Consider the following 25876-nt stretch of genomic DNA (forward strand, 5'->3'; position numbering starts at 1 on the left):
AGCATGGAAAATTTCAGAAGTTGGTGTACCTGTTATTTTTACAGCTCACTTTAAAGAAACTTTGTTGTTGAAAGAAAAGTGGAAACAAAAGCAACCGTAGATTTTACAACTTACCTTCTCCCACCCCGGCCCTTTGAAGAGTAAGTTCGTCCAAAGAATCTTCAAATCTGACACACTTCTGGGCTTGTCGGATGTCTGCATCCCCTTGCCACCTTTTGTGGATCACCCACCAACTCTTATATCACTACTGTGTGTAATAATAAAGGGCTGGTTGGTGAAATCAGAGTGAGTGGCACGGGACACAGCCATCTGACACTCCTGAAAGAGTGTCAGATATGAAGAACTTTCATGTGGTTTGCTTTTTAAGTGAAGATTCCACAAACAACAGGAGGCAGAGAGGCAAGTCTATACTTCTGCTGGGTGATTTTGTTTCCAATTTTATCTTTTAGAAAGTGTTGGTGATTCCCCCCCCTCCCCCCGAACTCTGAATCTGCAAACAACCAACAGCCAGATCATTTTTTTTTCCACTCAGAAAGTTTTCATCAATGACATTCTGTGTGATCAAAAAATGAAAGAAATTCAAACATACAAGGAATAAACTAGTTTCTTTTTATATCAAACATTCTTGAAAAGGCGTTTGGCACAGTGCTAAATCATATAGTTAACACTAAATATTTCAAGATACAATAAAATCGGGAGTTAAATCGTGTCTATGCCCTTTAAAAGGGATGAAAATAAAGATACCGGTTATTTTCAGGCTATACAAAATGTATAAACAATATTTTATGTCTTGCGTCCAAAAACGTAACTTTTACATAAAAGACTGCAAAATAATATAATTGGTTCTTAAAACAGCTTTACATTTAAGAAATTCAAATGGAAACAGACAGGTAACAAAGAAGTAAAAAAATTTATTGCAGTATTGTCGCCAGCAGGTATTCTCGGGATCCCTTTACGTGTATTATTTTCAGGGTGACCTTATACATCAAAATCTACATTTACAAAAAAAAAATAAAATAAAATAAAAACGAAAGTAAAAATTAAAAACAACTCCTGCAGATAGGTCATAGATACTGCATGCTTTTTAACCCCAACAGAATAAATTATATACGTCCGGAAATTCTGCCATTTTACAGCCTGGGAAAAAGAAAAAAAAAGAGAAAAAAAAAAACAAAACAAAACAAAAATATTAAAATAAAATTTGATACTTCCCTTGAAACCGGGCTAAACTAAAGAAAGCCATCCGCTGCTAGGTTAAACTCCAAGAACACTTTATTAAGAACATTAACAGACTAATTTTCAACATTCACTTGTTTATTTTTTGTAATTTTTTTGTTGGTTTGTTTTTTTTTTAAACAGAAAGTATTTTTCAAGATATAAACAAATTTTTGTTAAACTATAATACAGTGGGAGTAAAAATGTACTGAGAAGTTTCTGCTGTACAACAGCGAAGGAAGCTCCCACAACAATGTTTACCAAACATTTCCTTCAGGCGGCTAAGCTCCATCCTTAACGCTCCATAAAATTGATTTTTTTAATTCTTGTTTCTTTCTTTAAATTTTTGCCAGAATGTTGATATTTCAAGTTTTTTTGTCTGCTCTCCTGTAAATTTGGCTGCAAATATACAAACATATTATTAGCTGGAAGTTCCCTCCTTGGCTGCATACAGCGATCGTAAAGTCTGAACAACTTTATTAGTCAGCTTATTTCCGCTCGTTAGAGCTATTTTTTTGTAAATGATGTCCGACTCTTTGATAGTATCGACCCAAGGCACAAGCTTTCGTCCATCACGGCGTTTGGCCTCAGCCCAAGTGCCACTGTAGGAGCCCGCCATCCACTGAACACTGAATCCGTGGCTGGTTTTTTGAACAACTTTTGCAATTTGTGGTCGGTCCTTGTACTTTGGACAACAAATTGCAATGACATCCTGAACATCGACGGTTTCATTCATCTGCGCTGCCACATCTGAAGAGTCTGATAATCGTTTTGATTTTCTTAACTGCGCAGGGAGGGCGAAGCAACAAAAAAAAGAAAGAGGAAAGGTGGATTTAGCTGCAAAGCTAACATCTTTGGAAAAAAAAAACAAAAACATCTAAGAGTCGAAAACCCCTGGCACCACAGTGAGACAGCCCACACAGACACCATCCAACCCGCGGGATGCAGTTTAACCACCAGTGCCTAAGGAGCGTCAGGTCTTATAACGTGCGATTTACCACCAACTTTTACTGCAATTGCATTCAAAATTAAAATCTATAAACGTGTTACAAAAAATTAGGTATAAATATATATAGCAAGAAAATAGGGACAGAATAGAAAAAGAGGAAATCTAAATTAAAATTACCTTTTACTTTGGATAAATCTCAATGTCTACGTTTTTTTTTGCCTTTTCCGCTAAACCCTTTCTACAAAAAAAGATGTATAAAAGGTTAAGTCTAGCTATGGAACCGCTTCTTACCCCCACAGCAAAATGTATTCAAATACTCCTGACTTAAAAAAAAGACCACAGCACAGGGACCAAACAATCAGAAATCACATGTCACTCCTAATAAAACACAGGCATAGTAAATATACATCAGGTTTTTTTTTTTTTTCTTTTCTTGGCTAGTAGGAAAGCTTATACAAAATTCCCAGTTCAGTTAGGAGAAAAAAAAAAGAAAAAAAACAAAAACAAATCATTGCTTTTAAACAAGTACATTTACATACTGATAATACATTACACCTGATGCATTGAAGGCAAAACGCTGGGTGCTACAGGAAAGTAGGTCACTTCTGTGTGATCGACATCCCTCCAGCACAAATTAAATTAATGTTAAGCTAATGGGAGCTTCGGAATAGCCAATCACGTGAAGTTAAGAGTTTTATTCCTCTTAGCCCAAGGTATGGGCTTGCAATAAAGTAACCACGAAAGCTCTCATAAACCCTAACATAATCATGGCACAGAACACTACAGTCTAAAGCGATGGTATGGGACAGGCTGTTCTCTTGATCAATGAAGGCTTTCCATAAAATGTAAGGAATACGCTATGGAAAAAAAGAAAAGCCAGAGGCAGACCAATAATTTGAAAAAAAAAATGGATTTTAGTCCCCAATCTAGATTATGATCAGTGCTGTGGCAAGGGATATGTTTGAACAACAGCCTCTGTTGTTATAATATCCAGCCAAGAGGCTGACCTAGCAACAGAGGCTTCAAACTAATCATGAAGAGCCAGGTAAGAGGTAATTTGGAAGTAAATGTAAGCCTTGTCCATTGACCATGCATACAACATACTACAATTAGTAGGGAGAAAACACAAAAGGGTCTTTCAGGCAGCTGTTGGCAGAGGAGCAAGGAGGCTTATAGCTTAGGAGGTAAGAAGCTAGCAACAGACCAAGAGGTAGGAAGGACGAAGCGGAAAGAGCAAGGGTTTGTTTGTTTTTTTTAAAGACCGAGACTCATACACTCAGGATACAGAGCAGCAAGGCATCCCAAACGGCTTGAATTATTCCAAATCATTTTCTGCATGCAAATCCCCAACCCAGCATTATACATCATACAAATATTATATGGTGATGTTACAGACCACTATGACACATTCACATCAGGAAGAGTGCACAATGGTGCCAACTCCAGCAAAAATAGCCATTACTCAAAGTAGACCAGTACTCAAATGTTAATATGATGCTAAAATGTCTTGCTGGGAAGGAAAAATAAAATATGAAAGGGAGGAACTTCTTGCCATTCTTGAATTTAAAATGAAGCTCCAAGCTCTCTTTACTGCTGGTCATGTCTGAAGGCCTAAATATTTGGACACATGTCCTCTGCTGAATGGGAGGATCAGCCAACAGATAACATGACCACATACACTGGGTAAGTATTACAGCCCGGTAATCTATCCATTCCATCAAGACAAGCAACAAAAAAAACCCTTTAGTTTACCATTTGAGTACAGATTTAGTAACTGAGGCACCACAGCCACCAGTCAGAAGCAAACCTTCACCCCTTATTAGAGCTTTGAATGACAATGATGGCTATGGGGATCAGACAGTCTTTACTAAAATATGTTGACAAATATGGCTCATTACAGGACCTGAGTCACTTACAGAGCAGACAGCCATCTTGTGATCAGCCCATATCTGGACAATCACGACTATACACAAAATAGCCAGCTACTCTAGATGCAGGTAACCATAGTGTTAAACATCGTTAGACTACTTCATTTAGGAAATACGTTAGTACATGGCTACTTACCCCTGATGTGCCCCCAGCTTTCTCCTCCCCATCACTTTCTTCTTCCTCAGTCTCAGCCACGTTATTTTTAGGGCTGTTACCCCCAAGCAAATTGGTAATGGCTTTATTTCGGGCATCTGTGCTTGCCGAGACCTCGCCTTCCTCCTCTTCTTCATCAGGGTCTAGGTGTTCCATTAACAGCTTGAACTAGAACAAGGATTAGAACAAAGAAGAGCTGACATAAGACCTCAGAACACCACTACAATGAAACAAAAGAAAATCATTTCTATGCCGAGAATGTGCTCTTATAGACCCTAGACTGCAGATCATTATAGCAGGAGACGACAACAGAAAGCCATTTCTATGTTGTATTCTTATCAATTCAATAAAGACTTAATAGATTCAATACATTAGTAGACCAATCTATCCATTAACCCTTTTCGCTTCCATTGGTGTAAGGATTAAATCATTGGCAAAAGAGCATTGGAACACAGCCTCCTATGTGAGGGCAATAAAATTCCCCCAAAAGAAGATTAAAGTCCCCACCCCCATAAGAATATAAAAGCGTGCATAGAGTGCACCTACATGCGACAACGTTAGCACTACACATATTCGGTATCACTATGTAATAATTCTAGGGCCATCATTCATTCATAATTCTAGGGCCATCATTCATTCATAATTCTGGGGCCATCATTCATTCATAATTCTGGGGCCATCATTCATTCATAATTCTAGGGCCATCATTCATTCATAATTCTGGGGCCATCATTCATTCATAATTCTAGGGCCATCATTCATTCATAATTCTAGGGCCATCATTCATTCATAATTCTAGGGCCATCATTCATTCATAATTCTAGGGCCATCATTCATTCATAATTCTGGGGCCATCATTCATTCATAATTCTAGGGCCATCATTCATTCATAATTCTAGGGCCATCATTCATTCATAATTCTAGGGCCATCATTCATTCATAATTCTAGAGCCATCATTCATTCATAATTCTAGGGCCATCATTCATTCATAATTCTAGGGCCATCATTCATTCATAATTCTAGGGCCATCATTCATTCATAATTCTAGGGCCATCATTCATTCATAATTCCAGAGCCATCATTCATTCATAATTCTAGAGCCATCATTCATTCATAATTCTAGAGCCATCATTCATTCATAATTCTAGAGCCATCATTCATTCATAATTCTAGGGCCATCATTCATTCATAATTCTAGAGCCATCATTCATTCATAATTCTAGGGCCATCATTCATTCATAATTCTAGGGCCATCATTCATTCATAATTCTAGGGCCATCATTCATTCATAATTCTAGGGCCATCATTCATTCATAATTCCAGAGCCATCATTCATTCATAATTCTAGAGCCATCATTCATTCATAATTCTAGAGCCATCATTCATTCATAATTCTAGGGCCATCATTCATAGTCAACTCTAAACTAATAAGCTTGTAAGGGCTTTAAAAAAAATCATTGCCTATAGACAGTTTTGGGTGTCATAGTTTGTTGCGGTTTCATGGATTTTAAAGCTTGACATGTTGATAAATGTAAGGTTATGCACTTGGGGGCTAAGAATATGCATGCATCATACATACGGGGGGGGGGGGGGGGGTACAACTGGGGGAATCAATGAAGGATCTGGGGGTTCTGGTAGATCACAAGCTTAATAATGGCATGCAATGCCAAGCTGCGGCTTCTAAAGCGAGCAAAATCCTCTCTTGTATTAAAAGAGGTATAGACTCCAGAGAGAGATATCATATTACCCCGGTACAAATCATTAGTAACACCTCATCTGGAATATGCAGTTCAGTTTTGGGCACCAATTCACAAAAAGAACATTGGGGAACTGGAGAAAGTACAGAGAAGGGCAACCAAACTGATAAGAGGCATGGAGGAGCTCAGCTATGAGGAAAGATTAGAGGAACTGAATTGATTCTCTCTTGAGAAGAGGAGATTAAAGGGGGATATGATCACCATGTATAATACTTAAGGGGGGATATGATCTCCATGTATAATACTTAAGGGGGGATATGATCTCCATGTATAATACATAAGGGGGGATATGATCTCCATGTATAATACATAAGGGGGGATATGATCACCATGTATAATACATAAGGGGGGATATGATCTCCATGTATAATACATAAGGGGGATATGATCTCCATGTATAATACATAAGGGGGGATATGATCTCCATGTATAATACATAAGGGGGGATATGATCTCCATTATTAATACATAAGGGGGGATATGATCTCCATGTATAATACATAAGGGGGGATATGATCTCCATGTATAATACATAAGGGGAGATATGATCTCCATGTACAATACATAAGGGGGGATATGATCTCCATGTATAATACATAAGGGGGATATGATCACCATGTATAATACATAAGGGGGGATATGATCTCCATGTATAATACATAAGGGGGGATATGATCTCCATGTATAATACATAAGGGGGGATATGATCTCCATGTATAATACATAAGGGGGGATATGATCTCCATGTATAATACATAAGGGGGGATATGATCTCCATGTATAATACATAAGGGGGGATATGATCTCCATGTATAATACATAAGGGGGGGATATGATCTCCATATATAATACATAAGGGGGGGGATATGATCTCCATGTATAATACATAAGGGGGGGGATATGATCTCCATGTATAATACATAAGGGGGGGATATGATCACCATGTATAATACATAAGGGGGGATATGATCTCCATGTATAATGCATAAGGGGGGATATGAACTCTATGTATAATACATAAGGGGGGGGGGGGTATGATCTCCATGTATAATACATAAGGGGGGATATGATCACCATGTATAATACATAAGGGGGATATGATCACCATGTATAATACATAAGGGGGGATATGATCTCCATGTATAATACATAAGGGGGATATGATCTCCATGTATAATACATAAGGGGGGATATGATCTCCATGTATAATACATAAGGGGGGATATGATCACCATGTATAATACATAAGGGGGATATGATCTCCATGTATAATACATAAGGGGGGATATGATCTCCATGTATAATACATAAGGGGGGATATGATCACCATATATATTACATAAGGGGGGATATGATCACCATGTATAATACATAAGGGGGGATATGATCTCCATGTATAATACATAAGGGGGGATATGATCTCCATGTATAATACATAAGGGGGGATATGATCTCCATGTATAATACATAAGCGGGGGGATATGATCTCCATGTATAATACATAAGGGGGGGGGGGATATGATCTCCATGTATAATACATAAGGGGGGGGGGGATATGATCTCCATGTATAATACATAAGGGGGGGGGGGGATATGATCTCCATGTAAAATACATAAGGGGGGGGGATATGATCTCCATGTATAATGCATAAGGGGGGATATGATCTCCATGTATAATACATAAGGGGGGATATGATCACCATGTATAATACTTAAGGGGGGATATGATCTCCATGTATAATACATAAGGGGGGGATATGATCTCCATATATAATACATAAGGGGGGGATATGATCTCCATGTATAATATATAAGGGAGGGATATGATCTCCATGTATGATACATAAGGGGGGATATGATCTCCATGTATAATGCATAAGGGGGGATATGAACTCTATGTATAATACATAAGGGGGGGGGGGGTATGATCTCCATGTATAATACATAAGGGGGATATGATTTCATGTATAATACATAAGGGGGGATATGATCTCCATGTATAATACATAAGGGGGATATGATCTCCATGTATAATACATAAGGGGGGATATGATCACCATGTATAATACATAAGGGGGATATGATCACCATGTATAATACATAAGGGGGGATATGATCACCATGTATAATACATAAGGGGGGATATGATCACCATGTATAATACATAAGGGGGGATATGATCTCCATAATACATAAAGGGAGGGATATGATCTCCATGTATAATACATAAGGGGGGGGATATGATCTCCATGTATAATACATAAGGGGGGATATGATCTCCATGTATAATACATAAGGGGGGATATGAACTCCATGTATAATACATAAGGGGGGGGGGATATGATCTCCATGTATAATACATAAGGGGGGATATGATCTCCATGTATAATACATAAGGGGGGATATGATCTCCATAATACATAAGGGGGGGATATGATCACCATATATAATACATAAGGGGGGATATGATCACCATGTATAATACATAAGGGGGGATATGATCTCCATAATACATAAAGGGAGGGATATGATCTCCATGTATAATACATAAGGGGGGGGATATGATCTCCATGTATAATACATAAGGGGGGATATGATCTCCATGTATAATACATAAGGGGGGATATGAACTCCATGTATAATACATAAGGGGGGGGGATATGATCTCCATGTATAATACATAAGGGGGGATATGATCTCCATGTATAATATATAAGGGGGGATATGATCAACATGTATAAATACATCAGTGGTTCATATAGTGAACTCGGTGTAGAGTTATTCATCCTGAGGTCATCAAAGAGGACAAGGGGGCACTCTTTACATCGGGAGAGAAGAAATGTAATCTCCAAACACGGAAAGGTTTCTTCACAGTGAGCTGTGAAAATGTGGAATAGACTCCCTCAAGAGTTTGTTCTGGCCAGCTCAGTAGATTGCTTTAAAAAAGGCCTGGATTCTTCCTTAGATACACTGAATAGAACAGGATACTAAGATTTATAGGTAAAGTTGATCCAGGGAATATCCAGTTGCCTCTCGGGGGATCAGGAAGGAATTTTTTCCTCTGCAGGAGCAAATTGGATCATGCTATGCTGGTGTTTTGCCTTCCTCTGGATCAACTGTGGGTGTAGGATTATAACTTTTTTTTTTTTTTTTTAATAGTTGAACTGGATGGACTTTTGTCTTTTTTCAGCCAGACTAACTATGAAACATATTTTGTATTTATTTACTTGACACAACCTCACCTTTAGTGTATTTTTTACTGAAAAGATGGGTTTGATAAATAGCTATGCTAATTTTGTGTGACAAAACACACCTACTACCATTTCATATTTCATCAAGGCCTTTTTTGGGGGGGTTTAACCACTTGCCTACCAGGCACATTACCCCCTTCCTGCCCAGGCCAATTTTCAACTTTCAGTGCTGTCGCACTTTGAATGACAATTGTGTGATCATGCAACACTATATCCAAACAAAATTTTTATCACAACAAATAGAGCTTTCTTTTGGTGGTATTTAATCATCACTGGGGTTTTTATTGTTTGCACTATAAACAAAAAAAAAAACAAAAAAATTTGAAAGAAAAAAAAAAGTTTCTTTGTTTCGATTATAAAATTTTGCAAACGGGTAATTTTTCTCCTTCACTGATGTGCATTGACGAGGCTGCACTGGTGGGCATTGATAAGGAGGAACAGATGATGCTGCACGGATAGGCAGCAATGATGGTCACTGATGGGCGGCACTGCAGTGCCCTGATGATCAGTGCCGGATCTGCTCTGTGACAGCTGTCACTTTCCTCATGCTGTGACAGCATGAGGAAAGTGCTGCCGATAACCGGCAACTGTATTTACTCTGATCTGCTGTGTCATTGGACACAGCGATCACAGAGATCACTGGGGGCGCACGGGAGGGTGCGTTCTGGGAGAACGTCATATTACGCCCTCCCAGAACTAGATAACCGCGCTGTAGCCGTCATTCAGCTATAGCGCGGTTAGCAAATGGTTAAGCCTAAAATGTGAATATGCATTTTCATAGTGCTAGTGGAGCATGAAAAGGGTTAGCTGGAGTCATTTATCCTTGTCATATTTGTGGAATATGCTAGAAGAAATAAAGGTGATTTTACTGGATGTGTGGCCATTGAATGTTCATTTGTATACTGGAGTCTCCTGTGGACAGAGCCAACACCCGGTATTTCGTGTGAATATGGTAGTGGAAGAGGGAACCGACCAGGAGCAGTGTTTTTTTTTTGTCAAAGTCTTGACAACGTTATCAGTTAAGGAACCTCTATGGATCTAAAACAACTGGAGATTTAGTAAAAGAGTAGTGCATGTTCACTTAGCAAGTGAATTTTCACTTATTTAGTGAAAGAAGTGAAGCTGTGCTGAAATCAAATGTCTAATCATGCGCAAGCAAAAAAATCTATTGTTTGTTTTCCCTTCTAATTTTCCTTCAACGTGATTCTCCTTTTAGTAAATAACTCCATTGTCTGTAAAAATCGCCCCCTTTAACCAGGCACCACCATTAGTTTTTCCTGAGCAGCCAAAGTATTTAGCTATTTGAATGATCCAATGCAGTTTACGACCAAGTATTCTGGTGTCATGTATAATGCAGGCATTTTCGATTTGAAGAACTATTTTGTGCCATCAGTAACCATTGGGGAAAAGGATAAAACCTCTAAGTGCCCTTACTCACAATGTAGCGGAGATTACATTGGACATGGACATTTGTACTCACTGTAAACATTTTTTTTTTTGTGTCCACTTGGACACAGGAAGTCTTTCACCTTCAGGTATACTGCTGTCTACAGGAGGATTGGACACAGGCAAAGCAAAACTAGAGTTCAGTTCAGGACAACCCTTTCCACTATCCGTATGTCTCAGTATATGTACGTTTTGTTGCAGGCAGTACACAGATGATGATTAAAAACAGAGATGGGACCTGTGTTCCTCAAGAAAAAGAAATCTGAGTACAAAAATTCTGTCGTCCATTAGGGTACACATTGGACATCACTTTCAGGGTGTCCAAATACAGCCCAACCAAGACTTGGCAACAAAGCAAATAAATGCTAACAGGCCCAAAATTACAACAGAAAACTGGGATTACGTGCAGTTTTAAAGAGCCGCCTGAAGGACCTTATGTCCAAAGCTGAGATCAGATGAGGCTGAAGCACCGACCTAGTAGGACCTGTGGACAGAAAACTAAGTTGTCATCCGGTAAATTGGGGAAACTGTAGCTTGATGCTTAAAGGGCCCAAAAACGATTTACATTTTTAGTGCGCCTCGACAAGAAAGGGCAGAAGACGATCCTTGAGACCTTGGATAATGGTCTGCAGAGTCACTTAGAACTGGCTGAACAAGAAGCTGATGCACCTTTACGGGGGATCGTTCAGGATACCAAAAAGGGGAATCAGTCTTCTGGAAAGAAGCAGTGACAGACACACTCTCATAGCCCAGATCACATCCAGACAATGGAAGTTAATTTCCTTTTAAGTACAGGAACCAGACTGGGAAGAACAATGTCCTTGTTGAGATGAAAGGAAGAAACTACATAATTCAAATAGCAGTCCTGGGCATCAACACCATGTCTCTATGGAAAACCAGAATGTTCCCTTACTGGATATAGCTGCCACCTCACACTCTTGCCTTGCAGATGTTATGGCTACAAGGAATATTACCTAGTGGGTGAGAATAGAAAGAGGAATGTATTTAATGGGTTCAAATGGCTTGAAGGACAGAGAGAACCAGATTCTGATCCCATTGAGTCACAGGGGCATGCACCAAGAGCTCCACAACACACAACTTTCTCAAAAAGAAAGCCACTTGTGTTGTGACAAAGTGTAAGGATGGGGTAAAATGATGTTCTAACACAAATACTGGAAGTGAGCAGGCTCCAGGCTGAGTGGTGCTGCTCACGATCTGACCAGTTCTTAAGGGGGATATACAGTACTCGGCATATAAATATGGAGTACACCCCAACAGATTTGTCAGAAAACCTTTACTTTCTTTTCAGAATAAACATTTTCTACAGGACACGAATATTTCTATAGGACACTATACTACAAAATACTCCCACAAATGCGGGCCAAGATTTGTTCATAGGCACACACAAAAATATATTTTTCCTAACAAATGCATTCAAGACCATGTTGAAAAATGAATACACCCCAACAAAAGTCTTAGGATTTTGTTGTCTAAAATGCAGCTTTGCTCCTAAGAATTCAACTACAGGTGAGTTTAATTATTCACTAAACAGGTGTCCAGCAGACCGTTGATCATAAAAGGGCATTACTTAACCGCTTAAGGACCGCTCTATAGCAGATATACTGCTACAGAGCGGCACCTGTGCGCAAAATCATGCATATATACGTGATTTTGCGTTTCCGGGTGGGGGGAGCACATCCCACCCGCGTCGCAATTTGCCAATCACCGGGTCTCGGCCGGTAATTACCGAGCATCGCCGACAGAGAGGAATATTGTTTTGTTTACAAACAATCATCCTCCCTGTCAGCTCGAGCACACTGCTTGGGATGGCTGTGCACAGTACAGCTATTACGACGAGTGTGCTTACAGTGAAGAACACCCCCCCCCCCCCCCCCCCCCAGTAAAACACTCCCATCACAGTTAACCCTTTGATCGCCCCTCACATTAACCCTTTCCTGCCCAGTGCCATTAGTACAGTGTCAGTGCTTTTCAGAACTGATCACTGTATTGGTGTCACTGGTCTGTCGGTGACACCAAGTTAGTTCCCTCCCAGTGTCAGAATGTCCGCCGCAATCCCACTAAAAGTCGCTTATTGCCGCCATTACTAGCAGGGGAAAAAAAAATCCCATTATCTATACCGCCATTTGTAAACACTATAACTTTAACGTAATCCAATTTACACGTATTGCGATTTTTTTGTAGCAAAGACATGTTGCAGAATACATTTTGGCCTAAATCTATGACTAAATTTGATTTTTTAACATTTTTTTAATGGACATGTTTAATAGTCCAAAATATAGTTTTTTTCTCAAAGTTGTCAGACTTTTTTTGCTTATAGCGCAAAAAATGAAAACCGCACAGGTGATCAATTACCACCGAAAGAAAGCTCAATTCGTGGGGAAAAAAAGGACATACATTTCATTTGGGTGCAGCGTTGCATGACTGCGCAATTGTCAGTTAAAGTAATGCAGCGGCGTAACAAAAAATGGCCTGGTCATGAAGGGGGGTAAATCCTCAGGAGGGCAAGTGGTTAAAGAAAACCCCTCCCCATTTCATGCTGTCAGCAATGGCACCAAATGGAAGAGAAATGTCACAAGGCCTGAGAAAGAAAATAATTTCTTTATACAAGAAAGATGAAGGCTACAAGAAGATCAGCAAAGCTTTACTTATCAGTCAGAATACTGCAACAAAAGCGATACAAAAATGTAACAAAGATGGAACTGCAACCATCTCACAGAGACGTCCAAGTCATCCACGGAAGTTAACACCTCGACAGGAGCGTCTTCTGATGAGAAGAGTTGACGAAAATCACCATGCAAGTTCACTGCAGTTAGCTAAAGAAGTTGAAAGCCAAACTGGGGTGATTGTTTCCTGTGGCACAATACGGCATTCACTGCAGAGGAATGGCATGCATGGGTGTCGTCCACAAAGGAAGCCTCTCCTAAAGCCCATGCACAAAAAAGCCCGCCTAGAATTTGCCAGGGCCCATACTGAAAAAGAAGAAGACAATGATCCAAAACACACATCTAAGGCCACATTTGTTCATTTCTATAGAACAGGGTGAAAGCGATTCAGTGACCAAGTATGTCTCCTGATCTGAACCCATCAAACACCTATGGGGAATTCTGAAGAGACAAGTTAAGCATCACTCTCCATCCAGCATCCAGGCTCTAAAATTCTTGAAGAAAGTAAAACGCTAGATGTTGGAATATGTCATCAGCTTGTTCAGTCCATGCCTAGAAGACTTGGTGCTGTCCTTACAAATCATAGAGTTCATGCAAAATACTAAATGTAGAAATTTTTGTTGTGGGGTGTATTCATTTTTGCAACAACGAATTTGAGTAACTGAAGATTTTGTAAACTAAATTCTATTATTAACCTTACTTTCATGTAATGAGCCAAACAAATGTTCTATAAAACTCAAAATTTTAGAAAGGTTTCTTGTGTTCATTGAGATATTGATTAAAGTCTTACTTTTCAAAAGGGTTGTATTCATTTATGCTGAGCACAGTACATGGTTTTACCTGTAATGCACAGGAATAGCGCATATAGCCAAAACGAGTGTATTTTTATTGATTTAATATAGGAAAAGCATAGAAATTTCTGATCCTATGATCTCTTTACTTTTGAGCTGTGTCTGGCGGATCTTTATTTGCTCAATGTGGAGCTGCTACCATTTAAAAGGGAAAGAGCGTGCAATTACCAAATAGGATGGAAAAGCAGAGGAGGAGGATTTGGGGAAGAAACCAGCATGGTTGTGCCCCCTAAAGGGGAAGACGCACTTAAGACCTGCAAATGAGATTTTACATGATTTGGTTTGCACAGATTTTTATGCACAAAGCTTGGGTCCAAAAAGAATGTTCAAGTGTTTTGGCGCATTTACTGCTTTCTGCCAGAGAACTGCTCTCAAAAATGCAAAACAGAAATGGAGAAACAAAAACGGCCATTTCTTAATCGACAGCTAAAGAGAAGACTTTACAGTCTGTTCCTTAGGCTTTTTCTGTCAAGGAAGATGTGTGCTTTTGCCACATGTGGAATCCTTGATAATGGTATCCATTGTAGATTCAATGAGACATTACATCTCGAAAGCCATGTGGATCAGACACTTCTTAGATGTGGGTTCTACAGTTCAGTGCTTTAACCAAAGTGTCCTCCACATGTCCAGACAGGAGACACATTGCTTAACAAAAAAAAAAAAAAAAGTTCTTTAGCAAGGAATATATATTCCACATTAATAATTCTGCCACCAAAATTAGTGTGTGCTGTAAATTGCCTCCAGCATTTGTTGAAGACCAGAGCCCCTGAAGAGCAGTTAAAGAACTACTACCTCCTATCCTTTACAGCCAAGGAAGATGCCATCTGTTTATTCTGCAACTGCGATTGTGCTGCACTTGTGATCAGTTAGAACACCAGTCATTTGATGGTTTGACAGTTTGGCTGAGAACACAAGCAAATTTGACAGCATTCTTGGCATGCCGGGAATGTAAGGCCTCGTTCACGCCATACATGCAAAAAAACTGATGGAAGATTGAAACACAGATTTCACTTGCAGAGATATAATTTTACGCCAGTTTTCATGCGCACTTCAATGAGTTTTATGCACCTTGCAGATTCCTGCACAGAAGGAGTTGTGCCTTTGTAGAACACATGCAGAAAAACTGACCTCTCTGCACCATGGTTTGAACGTGACCTGTTTTTTGAAACTGCAAATCAAGGGGTTTAATTCCACTTTAATCTTTAGACAGGGCTCACACTAATGCTGTGCAGGACACCGCATGTAATTTGCGCAGGAATCGCACCGCATTCCTGTATGAAATACATGCAATGTCTATGCAGTGCGATTTGAGCCATACATTTGGTATGGCTCGAATTGCACTACATCCGCAAAGTGGTGCAGGATCCTTTTTTATTTGCACCTGAATTGCATCGCATGGGTGTTCTCACCAATGCAATTGCTGGCAATCGCACTGCGCTTTGCGATCTGTTTCGGGGTGTGTTTAATTTAAAATTGCAATCGCACTGCGTTCATGCGACCTAGTGCAATTGTCAATGTGGTGCAGGAAAGTGCAAAGGATTTGTAGAGTTACCCACATCGCATGAGTGTGAACTTAGTCAGACTGCCAGCAGATCAGATTCTACAAATTCGGCAGTGCCTAAAAACAGACAGCAACTGAGCATGTGCAGAGCAGGGTGACAGTGTATTACTGGATTTTAAACAGTAAAGACACTTATTTTTAAAGTTTTACATAGCTATACCTGCAAAAAGGGCCAAACTGAAGTAATCTAGCAGGACTTAATTTTCTGACTAAAGTTCCACTTTATGGAGAGACAACAGGCCCTCACAACTGTAAGTTAAAGCTACAACCACTTGCTCCAAATGTTCTATAACCAAGAGCTCAACTACAGCAGTGGCCAGATCCCTTTTAATGGACTCCGACCAGTCAGTGAGGGCTTGGCAAAGCAGTGTAATAGCCAAAATGGGAAGACGATAAGGGCCTGTCAGTGGTAAGATACAGGAAAAGGAAGACTTAAAAATGGCTGCACTGAGAAAGTCTTTGAGCTTTAAAGGTGGCATGAATGGGAGTAGCACTGATAGAACCAACAAAGCTGAGCCTCTGATTTCAGAATGGTGTGCACCGCTTCAAACTGGTTTCTCTTAATTTAGGAGTAAATACAGGAAACTGTGACTGCTCAGAGGCAAGTCTGTCTGATGAGGACATAAGCAGATCAGATACAGAATTTACAGTGGAAGGCAGAGTGGCCTCTGCAGACAGTCAGCATTAGGTGATTTGGTACATAAAGGCCAATTCACAAAGTGAGACCTCAACGACATGGCAAGGGCAGAGGCAGTGCCCCTTGAAACTACTCAGGGGCTAACTTTTACCAAGACAGACTCTCAAAAGCACCCTATGTGAAACCCAGTGCCCAAAGGTCACATCTAGGCTAGTTCCACAAATTCCAGCGGGGTCCAGTAGTGCTACTCGAGAAGCCAGGCTGAGGACAGCTATGCTGGATTAGCTGCAATCTGGGAAACCTGCTCTAGCAGTACAGAGAGAAGTCTTGATTGATGAAAAAATGCTGATGAAAAATGGAGCAAGAAAAAAACATGTTAATCTTTTACCTAGCTGAGCTGAAGAAAGTCCATCCTCCTAGGACACTAGCTATAAACAGAGGCTTGCTGGCAAGTCCGAGCAGCTAACCTGGACAGGCTTACAGTTTTTCTGTTTGCTAGTTCCCAACAGTCCTTTAGGTGCCAGTATAACAGTGAAAGACTTCCTGTGTTCCGCAATAGATGAGAAATGAAAGTAGCTTGAAGAAAGAACATTAATATATAGAGACTGTGGGCAACAATCTTAACCCGCAAATTATTCTTTATCTACCGCAGAAGCAACAACTGATTTTCTAATGCTCAGCTGAGTGGAAACTTTGTAGATCATCTTACAGGTGGAGCCTGTACACCACAGGACCGCAGTGCCTGCTAGAGAATAAAGGAAAAGGGTGTTTCTGATTGAACATGTTACACCAGAATAAACCTAGCTCTCTTGAGCTGTTGCTTCCTTTATTAAGCTACAAACTCTTTTGGGGCAAGTTTGCTTTTGCTGTGTCTTATCTCTGTTCTTTTTTTTTTTTTTTTTCCCATCCCCTACATCTCTTCTAACATTCTGCTAAACCTTTGTGATCAGTACTGCTTGGACCTGAAGAAGGGGACACTCCCCGAAAGCTTGTCCTCAAAATTGTTTGTTAGTGCAAATAAAAAAAAGTATCACAGACATTACTCAATTGTTTCTGGGGCAAGTTCAAGTGTTTTACGTATTTCTGCGCAACCTGATATAATAGCTGAAGCTGCTGCACCAAGCTACATTTAAAATAATCATTAGCCAGCAGGTTAAAGAAACGCAGCCCCTTGCTAAGTATCAAAGATATAGATCTTACATCCAGGTATTGTTTCGCGATACTCCTCTTGATGTCGTCGTTAATCTTTGCGCTGGTCATATCCCTCTTCAGATACTCCAGCGTTTGCTTAGGGCTAAAGTGGACCCCCGTTTTCCGGTTGATGGCCTTGTCATAAACTTTTGCTGACTCCGATGGCGAATACTTCTGGATTTTACTAAGTAACAAAATGCAAAACATATATTTAAATGCTTCAAATCATGTAGAAAACGTTTTAAGTATTTTCACTTTGGGAATAAGCTGAATAACAGGCAAGCGGCTAAAAAGCTGAGAATAACAGAATGTGAACATTTGCGAACAAAAGCCGGTCTTGTGATCCAGGAGAGTAAACCTCCACCACATAGCGCAAATAACTGACTTCTTTTGCAGCACAACTGTACTAACAATGGCTGAAAACACACCTCCAGCCTTATCACTGGATAAAGATGGAGCAGCAGTCTAAAAACAACATTGCTCTCCTTCAATTTACATGTTTAATGTCAGCACACGTGCATGCAGCAGAAGGCGAATGGCTCAGAACACAACATGCATTTACAATTTCTTTTAAATGACTAAGTTACTATATTACCTGGTGTTTTGTACAAAAGCCTGGAGCTCATTTTTACACAAAAGCAATACATAATATAAAGTGAGATTTACTTTCAGCAGCTTAAAGAATAAGCAAATCTATGGTAAATATTTTCAAACAGCCGTAGTTACAGTGCAGCTCCAACTAAACAACAAACACTCACACATACATCATCATCCCACCTCCACACTCCAAGCTGCTAACTACTGTTGTCAACTAGTAAAAATCACATTGGAGAAATCAACGCCTAATATTACTATCCCTTTTCTAATTATCAGCTCACAAAGACAGAGTTTCAAACAATTCTACTGGTTGAAACACGGTGGTTTTATGACTTTATAGCATAAAGAATAAAGTGGTTTTGTTTTTCAGGGACCTTAAAGTGTTAGTAAACCCACAACAGTAAAATCAGCCTGTATATGCAGTAAAGCATGCTTGTAATACTCACTGTGCAACATAAGGGGTTAATTCTCTGCATTGTTTCTGACCTCTCTGATCCTCCCCTTCTTCCAGAGTCCCCCCCCCTTATCCTGATAAGACATACCGTGTAGAGACACTCTACTCTGCACATGCTCAGTTTGGTTATCATTACAGGTTTTTTTTTCTTGGAAGAGTGCATTGTTATCAGCACAGGGTGAATTAGCACTTTCCAAACAGAAGTCAGGGGTTCTGCATCCTCCTGGAGCAGACTGAAAACTCCTTCAAGTTTTAACATGTGCTCGACTGGACACTGATAGAAGTCACAAGACTGCTCTAACTGCTGATGAGAAAAGGTATTTAGCAGTTTCTACTTACTAAAATAATTGCATTTCCATGTTCTGTGTACTGTGGGAGACCAGATATAGTGAATGCAGGGTCCTGGGTTTAAAAATACATTAATAGGTACACCCCTGTTTTGCACAAGAATAATAAACCTGAAAATCAGAGACTAAAGAAACTGCAATAGCAAACAGCATGGTAAGGAGCCACCCCATGACAATGAAATGACCAGAAATGTACTTGGTACTTCACACACCTGTCTGAGAAACCACAGAGGTTTTTTAAATGCTGCTTCAGCATCAAAAGCAAAAGGATTCCTTGTGAAGCATTTGCAAAATCAATGAGTGGAGCAGCATCGGTTGGCAGACAGCTGAGAACATAATCTACGTCATCCTCATCATCAGAATCAGATTCCGCTGCCGCTCGTCGTCTTGTTTTTCTCGGCCGAACAACTTCCTCTTCACTTTCACTGCTACTTTCTGCTGATGATTCTTTTGCTTTTTTCTTGTTCTTGTTCTTTGCTGCTTTTACCATTGACTGAAAGAAAGACAAAATATTGCTTAGTTGTTTAAAAAAAGGTCAGACTTCAAGAATTAAAAAAACCCAAAAAATTAACATCTTCTGCTAATCTCATCACAAACTACAAGCTTCCACTGCATTAAAATGTATCTATAGTAAAACTTTTTTTTTTTTTTTTTAGCTTTTGATAGAATGGGGAAGTTTAGAATGCTTGTCAGGTTTTACTGCTATTTGGGGCTCTGTTCCCCTATTTCTCTCTGTTCTGCAACAGGCAATAAAAATAATGTATTCTAGGTTTACTTGACGTAAAATCCTTTTTCTTGAAATCCATTGAGGGACACAGGACATCATATACATTGTTATACTGCCGCCTACAAGATGACTGGACACGGGCAAACTGTAGGCTAACCCCTCTTTTGAACATGTCTCAGTCTGTAGCAAGTAGAAGAGTATGATTATAAAACACAGAAGAGTGGGACCTATGTCCCTCAATGGACTCAAAGAAAATAATTTTTGGTCAATTTAAAAAAAAAGTTTGGCTTTCCTGTAAAAACCATTCCATGGAGTACAGGACACAGGCAGATACAGAGATAACTGGAATATAGGTAGGTACCTGTAAGGCCCACAATATAAGCCATACAACTACCAAAACACCTCATCTGTGTGACAAGCAATCAAGGACAATGGAGGAGATGGTATTCTATTCTGTACTCCAAAAAATGGATTTTACAGGCATGTCACAAATCCTATTTTTCTTGTTCTTAGAATACAGGACACAGGCAGATTCAGAGGGGACAAGGCCAAGCAATACCAATGAGGGGATAGTAAAAATGGCAACAAAACCACCCAGCAAACCCCTTAGAACCCCCCAACCCCCAAAAAGAAATAATTTTAAAATAGTTGCCTGAAGCACTTTGCAAAATTAGTTAATGTGTGAACCAAAGACCAGGTGGCAGCCTGACAATTTTCAATTCAGAAAAAGGATGCTGGGCAGCCCAGGGTGCATTGACAGCTCTAGTAGAATGAGCCTTCACTGGAAAAAGAGGATCCCTATCCTTCGCTTAATAGGCTGGAACTACAACCTGATGGATCCACTTAGCAATGGTAAAATGAAACACCAAGGAGAACCCTGCGAGAACCATCTGGGAGTACAAAGGGGCAATATGCCTGTCTTAGTGAGGCAGTCTCCTACAGATTGAATCACGTCCAGCAAGTGGAGGGCCACCTCCCAAGGGTGTTTAGGAGCCAGCATGAAAGTATGATGTCCTGATTGGCCTAAGGTGGTTTTACATTTTCACCTCAAAAGGACGATCTTATCCCTGTGGGTTTACCTGGAAAAGTTCCATACCTGTCACGGCATCCAGCTCTGAAACTCTCCTGGCAGATGTGGTAGCAATCAGAAAAGGCACATTGCAAATAAAGGTCAGCCAAAGGTATACATCTAATGGGCTCAAAAGGAGACGTCTGCAGTGCTGAAGGTTTTCACCGGAGTGTGAGGTGACAATGGCCATTGAATAAGAATAGTTTGGGCTAAGATATGGCCCTTGATCATACTCAGGTCCACATGCTGATCTAGATCCATCTGAAGTCAGGATACGCCCCATGAAGTCCTAGCAAGGAATGCCCTCCCATTGTTCAAACTTAGCAAAATAAGTCTTCCAGGTGCAGTGATAGAGCAACTGAAGTAGGATGGAACACTGGACCTTCAGACAGATCTGGACAGTTTGGTAAAAGCCTCTGTGACGGAGATCAGAAATATTTTATTTTGTGTTGTTTTGTTGAAATCAACAGTGTCAAACAGCCAGCTTGTTCCCGTGCCGCCAGGGGGTGGGAGGTGAGGTAGATCTCAGCAGGAGGCACAGACAACAAGGTGTCCTACAGCTGGAAAAAGGCAGGCGTGCCGGCACCTGGTGCTTGAGGTTTGGTTTATTTGAAGCGACAATATAATGTTCCTATGCTGGCAGAAAGAGGCAGAACGTTTAGAGCTTAAGTCAGTGATGGAAAGAGCAGCTCATGGCTGCAGGTCTCGCTAGAAGATGCACTGAACTGCTGAGACAGATAGTTCTGTATGGGCTGTGCTTTGCTTTCTGCACTGTTGCGACTTGTAGTTCTGCATTGTCTGTGTGGCTTTCCGGATGCTGGGACTTCCCTCTACCCTCCACTCTTCTGTCAACTGTTGCCTGTGTGGTCTTAAAGCTGCAGCCAGGACACACAGCCCTCCAAGGACCCGTGATAAGTTGGTGAAGAACCTCTGCCCTCTAGACCTCCTTCTCCAGGCCACTCTGCCTAGACTTCCTCAGCTGAGACCACTGTTGGCTGGTGAGTCCCTGAATTGCTGCCCTGTGCTCCTGGACTGTGCTGTACCAGTCTGTGCTAGAGGGCCACCCTGTGCCAAGGACTTAGCCCCTGTTGTGCTGGATTCCTGTCCATTCCTGCTGTGTGTCCAGTTCCTTGTGCGGATTACCCCTTTGCCTGCCAGAACTCTGCCATCTGTGCTATATGTCTAACCTGTGCTACGGACTTAACCCTTTGTCAAAGTTCTGCTATCCATGCTTTGTGTCAAGCCTGTGTTACGGACTTAACCCTTTATCTGCTGGAGTCCTGCCATCCCTGCAGTGTGTTCAGTCCTGGGTTACAGATTTAACTCTATGCCCGCCACAACTCTGCTATCCCTGCTGTGTGCCAGCCCCGTGTTGAGGAATTAGCCCTTTTCCTACCAGAACTCTGCTATCCCTGCCATTCAATAAAAGCCTTGTGTGTACTGTTCCACCCACACTTCCACCAAAGTGGGAGTATGATTTTTTTTTTTGCCCAGTTTTGGGCCATGAGAATCCATGAAACTCCTTTGGACTTGATCCAATGGTTCATATGGGGGAAGGATCTTTAGAAGAAAATGGGCTTATATCAGCTACTGATTGCACGGGGACACCAGCACATCCACAGTGAAGGCCTTCAGATTCCAAGACTGAACTGCAAACCTTTCCACCTTGTGGTAAAGTCGTGATACAAAGAGATCCATGTCCAGATTCCTTCATTTCTGACAAATGTCCTGAAACGCTTCTGGGTACAGAGACCACCCTAGAGCCTAGCTGTGGGTGGCTGACAAAGTCTGTTTGCCAGTATTCTACACCTTGAATGTGCACAGCTGACAAGGCCAGAATGTGACAGAATTAAGTCTGATTCCCCTAGAGCTGCACAACTTCTGGTGCTGCCCTGGTGATTGATGCAAGCCATAGCCAGTCTGACTGAATTTGTGTTGGTAGTCCCTAAAGGAAGCTTGCCCACCTTTGTAGTGCAAAGCAGATAGCTCTTAGTTCTAGGATTAGTGGTGTGACCCTCCTGCGCTCCAAATATTGTGTTTAAACAATTAAACAAATTAAATATATGAACCCCAAAACAGCTGCTAGCATTAAATCATATACCAGTGATCAAGTGAATATAAACCATATAAATGCTGCGCTACATTCAAATCAAAGTGAATGTGGAATCCAATGACACAAATCCAATATAGTGACAATAATATGGAAATAAATATATAAGTGCTTGATAATAACAAAAATCATCAAATCAAACACCCAAAAGATGAAAAAACAAACACTTAAATCTATACGCATGTGCATAAATTACACATACATATAGTTACATCACACGTGCAAATGTGAAGTGAAATAATATTTACTTATTAAGCGCAAAAAAGTCCAATATATAGATGTTAAAGGTGAAAAAATGTAAACGGTGTTTCCAATAATATTATAAAGTGACCACAGGTGAAACAAATCGTGCAGGTATCTGAGTGTAGATAGAACTTGTGAATCCAACCACCTTCTGGATTAGCCTCTCACCTCATCACTTCGACCCTTGCGGATCAAAGAGCAATAATGGATCCCTCTCACAGATCCTCCAGGCACCACAGCACTCCAGAAACGCTTTTCAGAATTCAATATTCCCACTTAAACTCTTCTCCAGGTATAGATGAAATATCAATCTCTCAGAACAAAAAGAGGAATCCTCCCATAGTGTAGCATATTTATTATACCATAGGAACATAGGAACATAAAACTTGTTGGTAAAAAATTCCACTTACATAGCAGCCAGTCCACATAAGACCCTCATGCTCTCAGATGAGGATATATCTGTGTTTGTTGGGTGTACAGCTGAATAACAGGTGTACCAAGATGGCCGCCACGCCGGAAATACGTCACCGCGCTTACGCCTAAGCGCGGTGACGTATTTCCGGCGTGGCGGCCATCTTGGTACACCTGTTATTCAGCTGTACACCCAACAAACACAGATATATCCTCATCTGAGAGCATGAGGGTCTTATGTGGACTGGCTGCTATGTAAGTGGAATTTTTTACCAACAAGTTTTATGTTCCTATGTTCCTATGGTATAATAAATATGCTACACTATGGGAGGATTCCTCTTTTTGTTCTGAGAGATTGATATTTCATCTATACCTGGAGAAGAGTTTAAGTGGGAATATTGAATTCTGAAAAGCGTTTCTGGAGTGCTGTGGTGCCTGGAGGATCTGTGAGAGGGATCCATTATTGCTCTTTGATCCGCAAGGGTCGAAGTGATGAGGTGAGAGGCTAATCCAGAAGGTGGTTGGATTCACAAGTTCTATCTACACTCAGATACCTGCACGATTTGTTTCACCTGTGGTCACTTTATAATATTATTGGAAACACCGTTTACATTTTTTCACCTTTAACATCTATATATTGGACTTTTTTGCGCTTAATAAGTAAATATTATTTCACTTCACATTTGCACGTGTGATGTAACTATATGTATGTGTAATTTATGCACATGCGTATAGATTTAAGTGTTTGTTTTTTCATCTTTTGGGTGTTTGATTTGATGATTTTTGTTATTATCAAGCACTTATATACTTAGTTCTAGGATGTTGACAGGAAGTCGGGATTCCTGAACGGACGACTAAAACTAAAATGGCATTTTAGTCAAAAGACTGACTAAACCTAAATCAAAATTTGACATCAAAATTAACATTGGTACACTTACTACCAAGGAAAGCAGCTGATGGACAAAATGAAAAGCCTGTGCTTGCTGCACCAAGTAGGGAAGGTGTGAAGTAATGAACCTGGGAAGGGGTGGAGCAACTCCATCTTGCTGCCTCAGGTGAAAAGTGACTGAACATAAAGATTTGGAATGTCCTGTACCAAGATGGTCAAGAAGCCCAACAGACATATGTCTACTCATAGAACTGAGAGTATTCCATCACTGGGCAGAGGGCCTGGAGCTAGGCTTAGCAGTCCAAGGTTTGCATCAAAAATGCTTTTTTGGTGTAGACTTTGAAGATGAGGTCTGTGAGGGACATAAGGAACCTTTCCCTCTTTGTCGAGGTTGGAGACTTATCTGCAGGAATCTTAGCATTGCACTAAAAGGTGTGCGCCTAATGCAGTATCCAGCACCTGGAGCAACATTGTAAGCCAGCCCAGTGTCAATTTCTGGCAAGGTCAGTGTTCAGTTCTCAGAGTGCTGACCCAAAGGAGACCAATTCAGAAGCTGCAGAAATTCTCTCTATGGCTACAGCGCAGCAAGCAATATTGACTGAAGAATTTTGGTAAGTGCTACTACAACAACATACATTCAGAGGGGACCCGTCAAACACCTAAAGATACTAGCAAAGAACGGAGGGGTTTAATGGGGTGGCCTCAGCTTTTTTGCCAGTGTTAAATCACCTGAAGGTAACTGTTCCTGTATCCAGTAATCTCTGAATCTCCCTATGTCCTTTACTGTGTGAACATGAAATCCTATTTTCTATCATCTTTCTCCTTCTTTGAGGTACAAAGCAAGTCATAGGTACCCAAAAGCAGTGCAAATGAAAAGGGTGGGCAAACAGCAACATATGCTAACAGGCCCAACAAAAAGAAGACCTGGGGACCGTATGCATCTCAAGAGCCAGCTGAATGCTCTGATGAAGTAAGCATGACTAAAAGGGCGCATAAGACGCATTCCAACAAGGGTAGGCAGGAGATGGAAATTAGAATCCTAACCATAATCTTGGATTATAACCCTGATGGAACAGAGGCACCTGGTATGATTGTAAATATGTACATTTTCTTTATGAGAGCTGTTGATTGCAAGCTTTTAACATAAAAACACAATTTCCAATCCAGCTGGGTATGGGTATGGCACTTCATATCTACGCTGGGAAAAGGATAATTCAAATAGCTGCCACATAAAGAGAAACTCAAGCAGAGATATAACAAAGAATCCTGATTGAAAAAAAAATTAAGAATCAAACAAAAAAGCTAGCAAAAAGCTAGAAGAGCTGACCATGGAAGGTTCTGACCTTATTGCAGAGAATGCATGAAGGTGAAAAAAAAAAAAGCTGAATGGATATCATGTACAGA

The 25876-nt window shown here is 40.5% G+C and overlaps 1 protein-coding gene across 4 annotated transcripts in view; it reads right to left on the bottom strand.

Annotated features, from left to right (window-relative positions):
• Nucleotides 1-595: 595 nt before the first annotated feature.
• Nucleotides 596-25876, bottom strand: part of NIPBL (NIPBL cohesin loading factor) — a 192843-nt gene continuing 167562 nt past the window's right edge. For 3 of the 4 annotated variants that reach the window (XM_089687840.1, XM_089687839.1, XM_089687842.1), the window contains 4 exons: nucleotides 19236-19516; nucleotides 17635-17809; nucleotides 4229-4414; nucleotides 596-1999 (listed from right to left, as the gene is read on the bottom strand). In XM_089687840.1, the coding sequence (XP_089543966.1) occupies nucleotides 1637-1999; nucleotides 4229-4414; nucleotides 17635-17809; nucleotides 19236-19516 (1005 nt within the window). In that variant the 3' untranslated portion in view covers nucleotides 596-1636. Of the gene's footprint in view, nucleotides 2000-2341; nucleotides 2403-4228; nucleotides 4415-17634; nucleotides 17810-19235; nucleotides 19517-25876 lie in introns of all 4 variants that reach the window. The other variant, XM_089687841.1, reaches the window with a different exon arrangement.

This window comes from Staurois parvus, unplaced genomic scaffold, assembly GCF_062004578.1.
Source record: "Staurois parvus isolate SC_StPar_1 unplaced genomic scaffold, SC_StPar_1.0 ptg000438l, whole genome shotgun sequence".
In the NCBI taxonomy this organism is placed as follows: Eukaryota; Metazoa; Chordata; class Amphibia; order Anura; family Ranidae; genus Staurois; species Staurois parvus.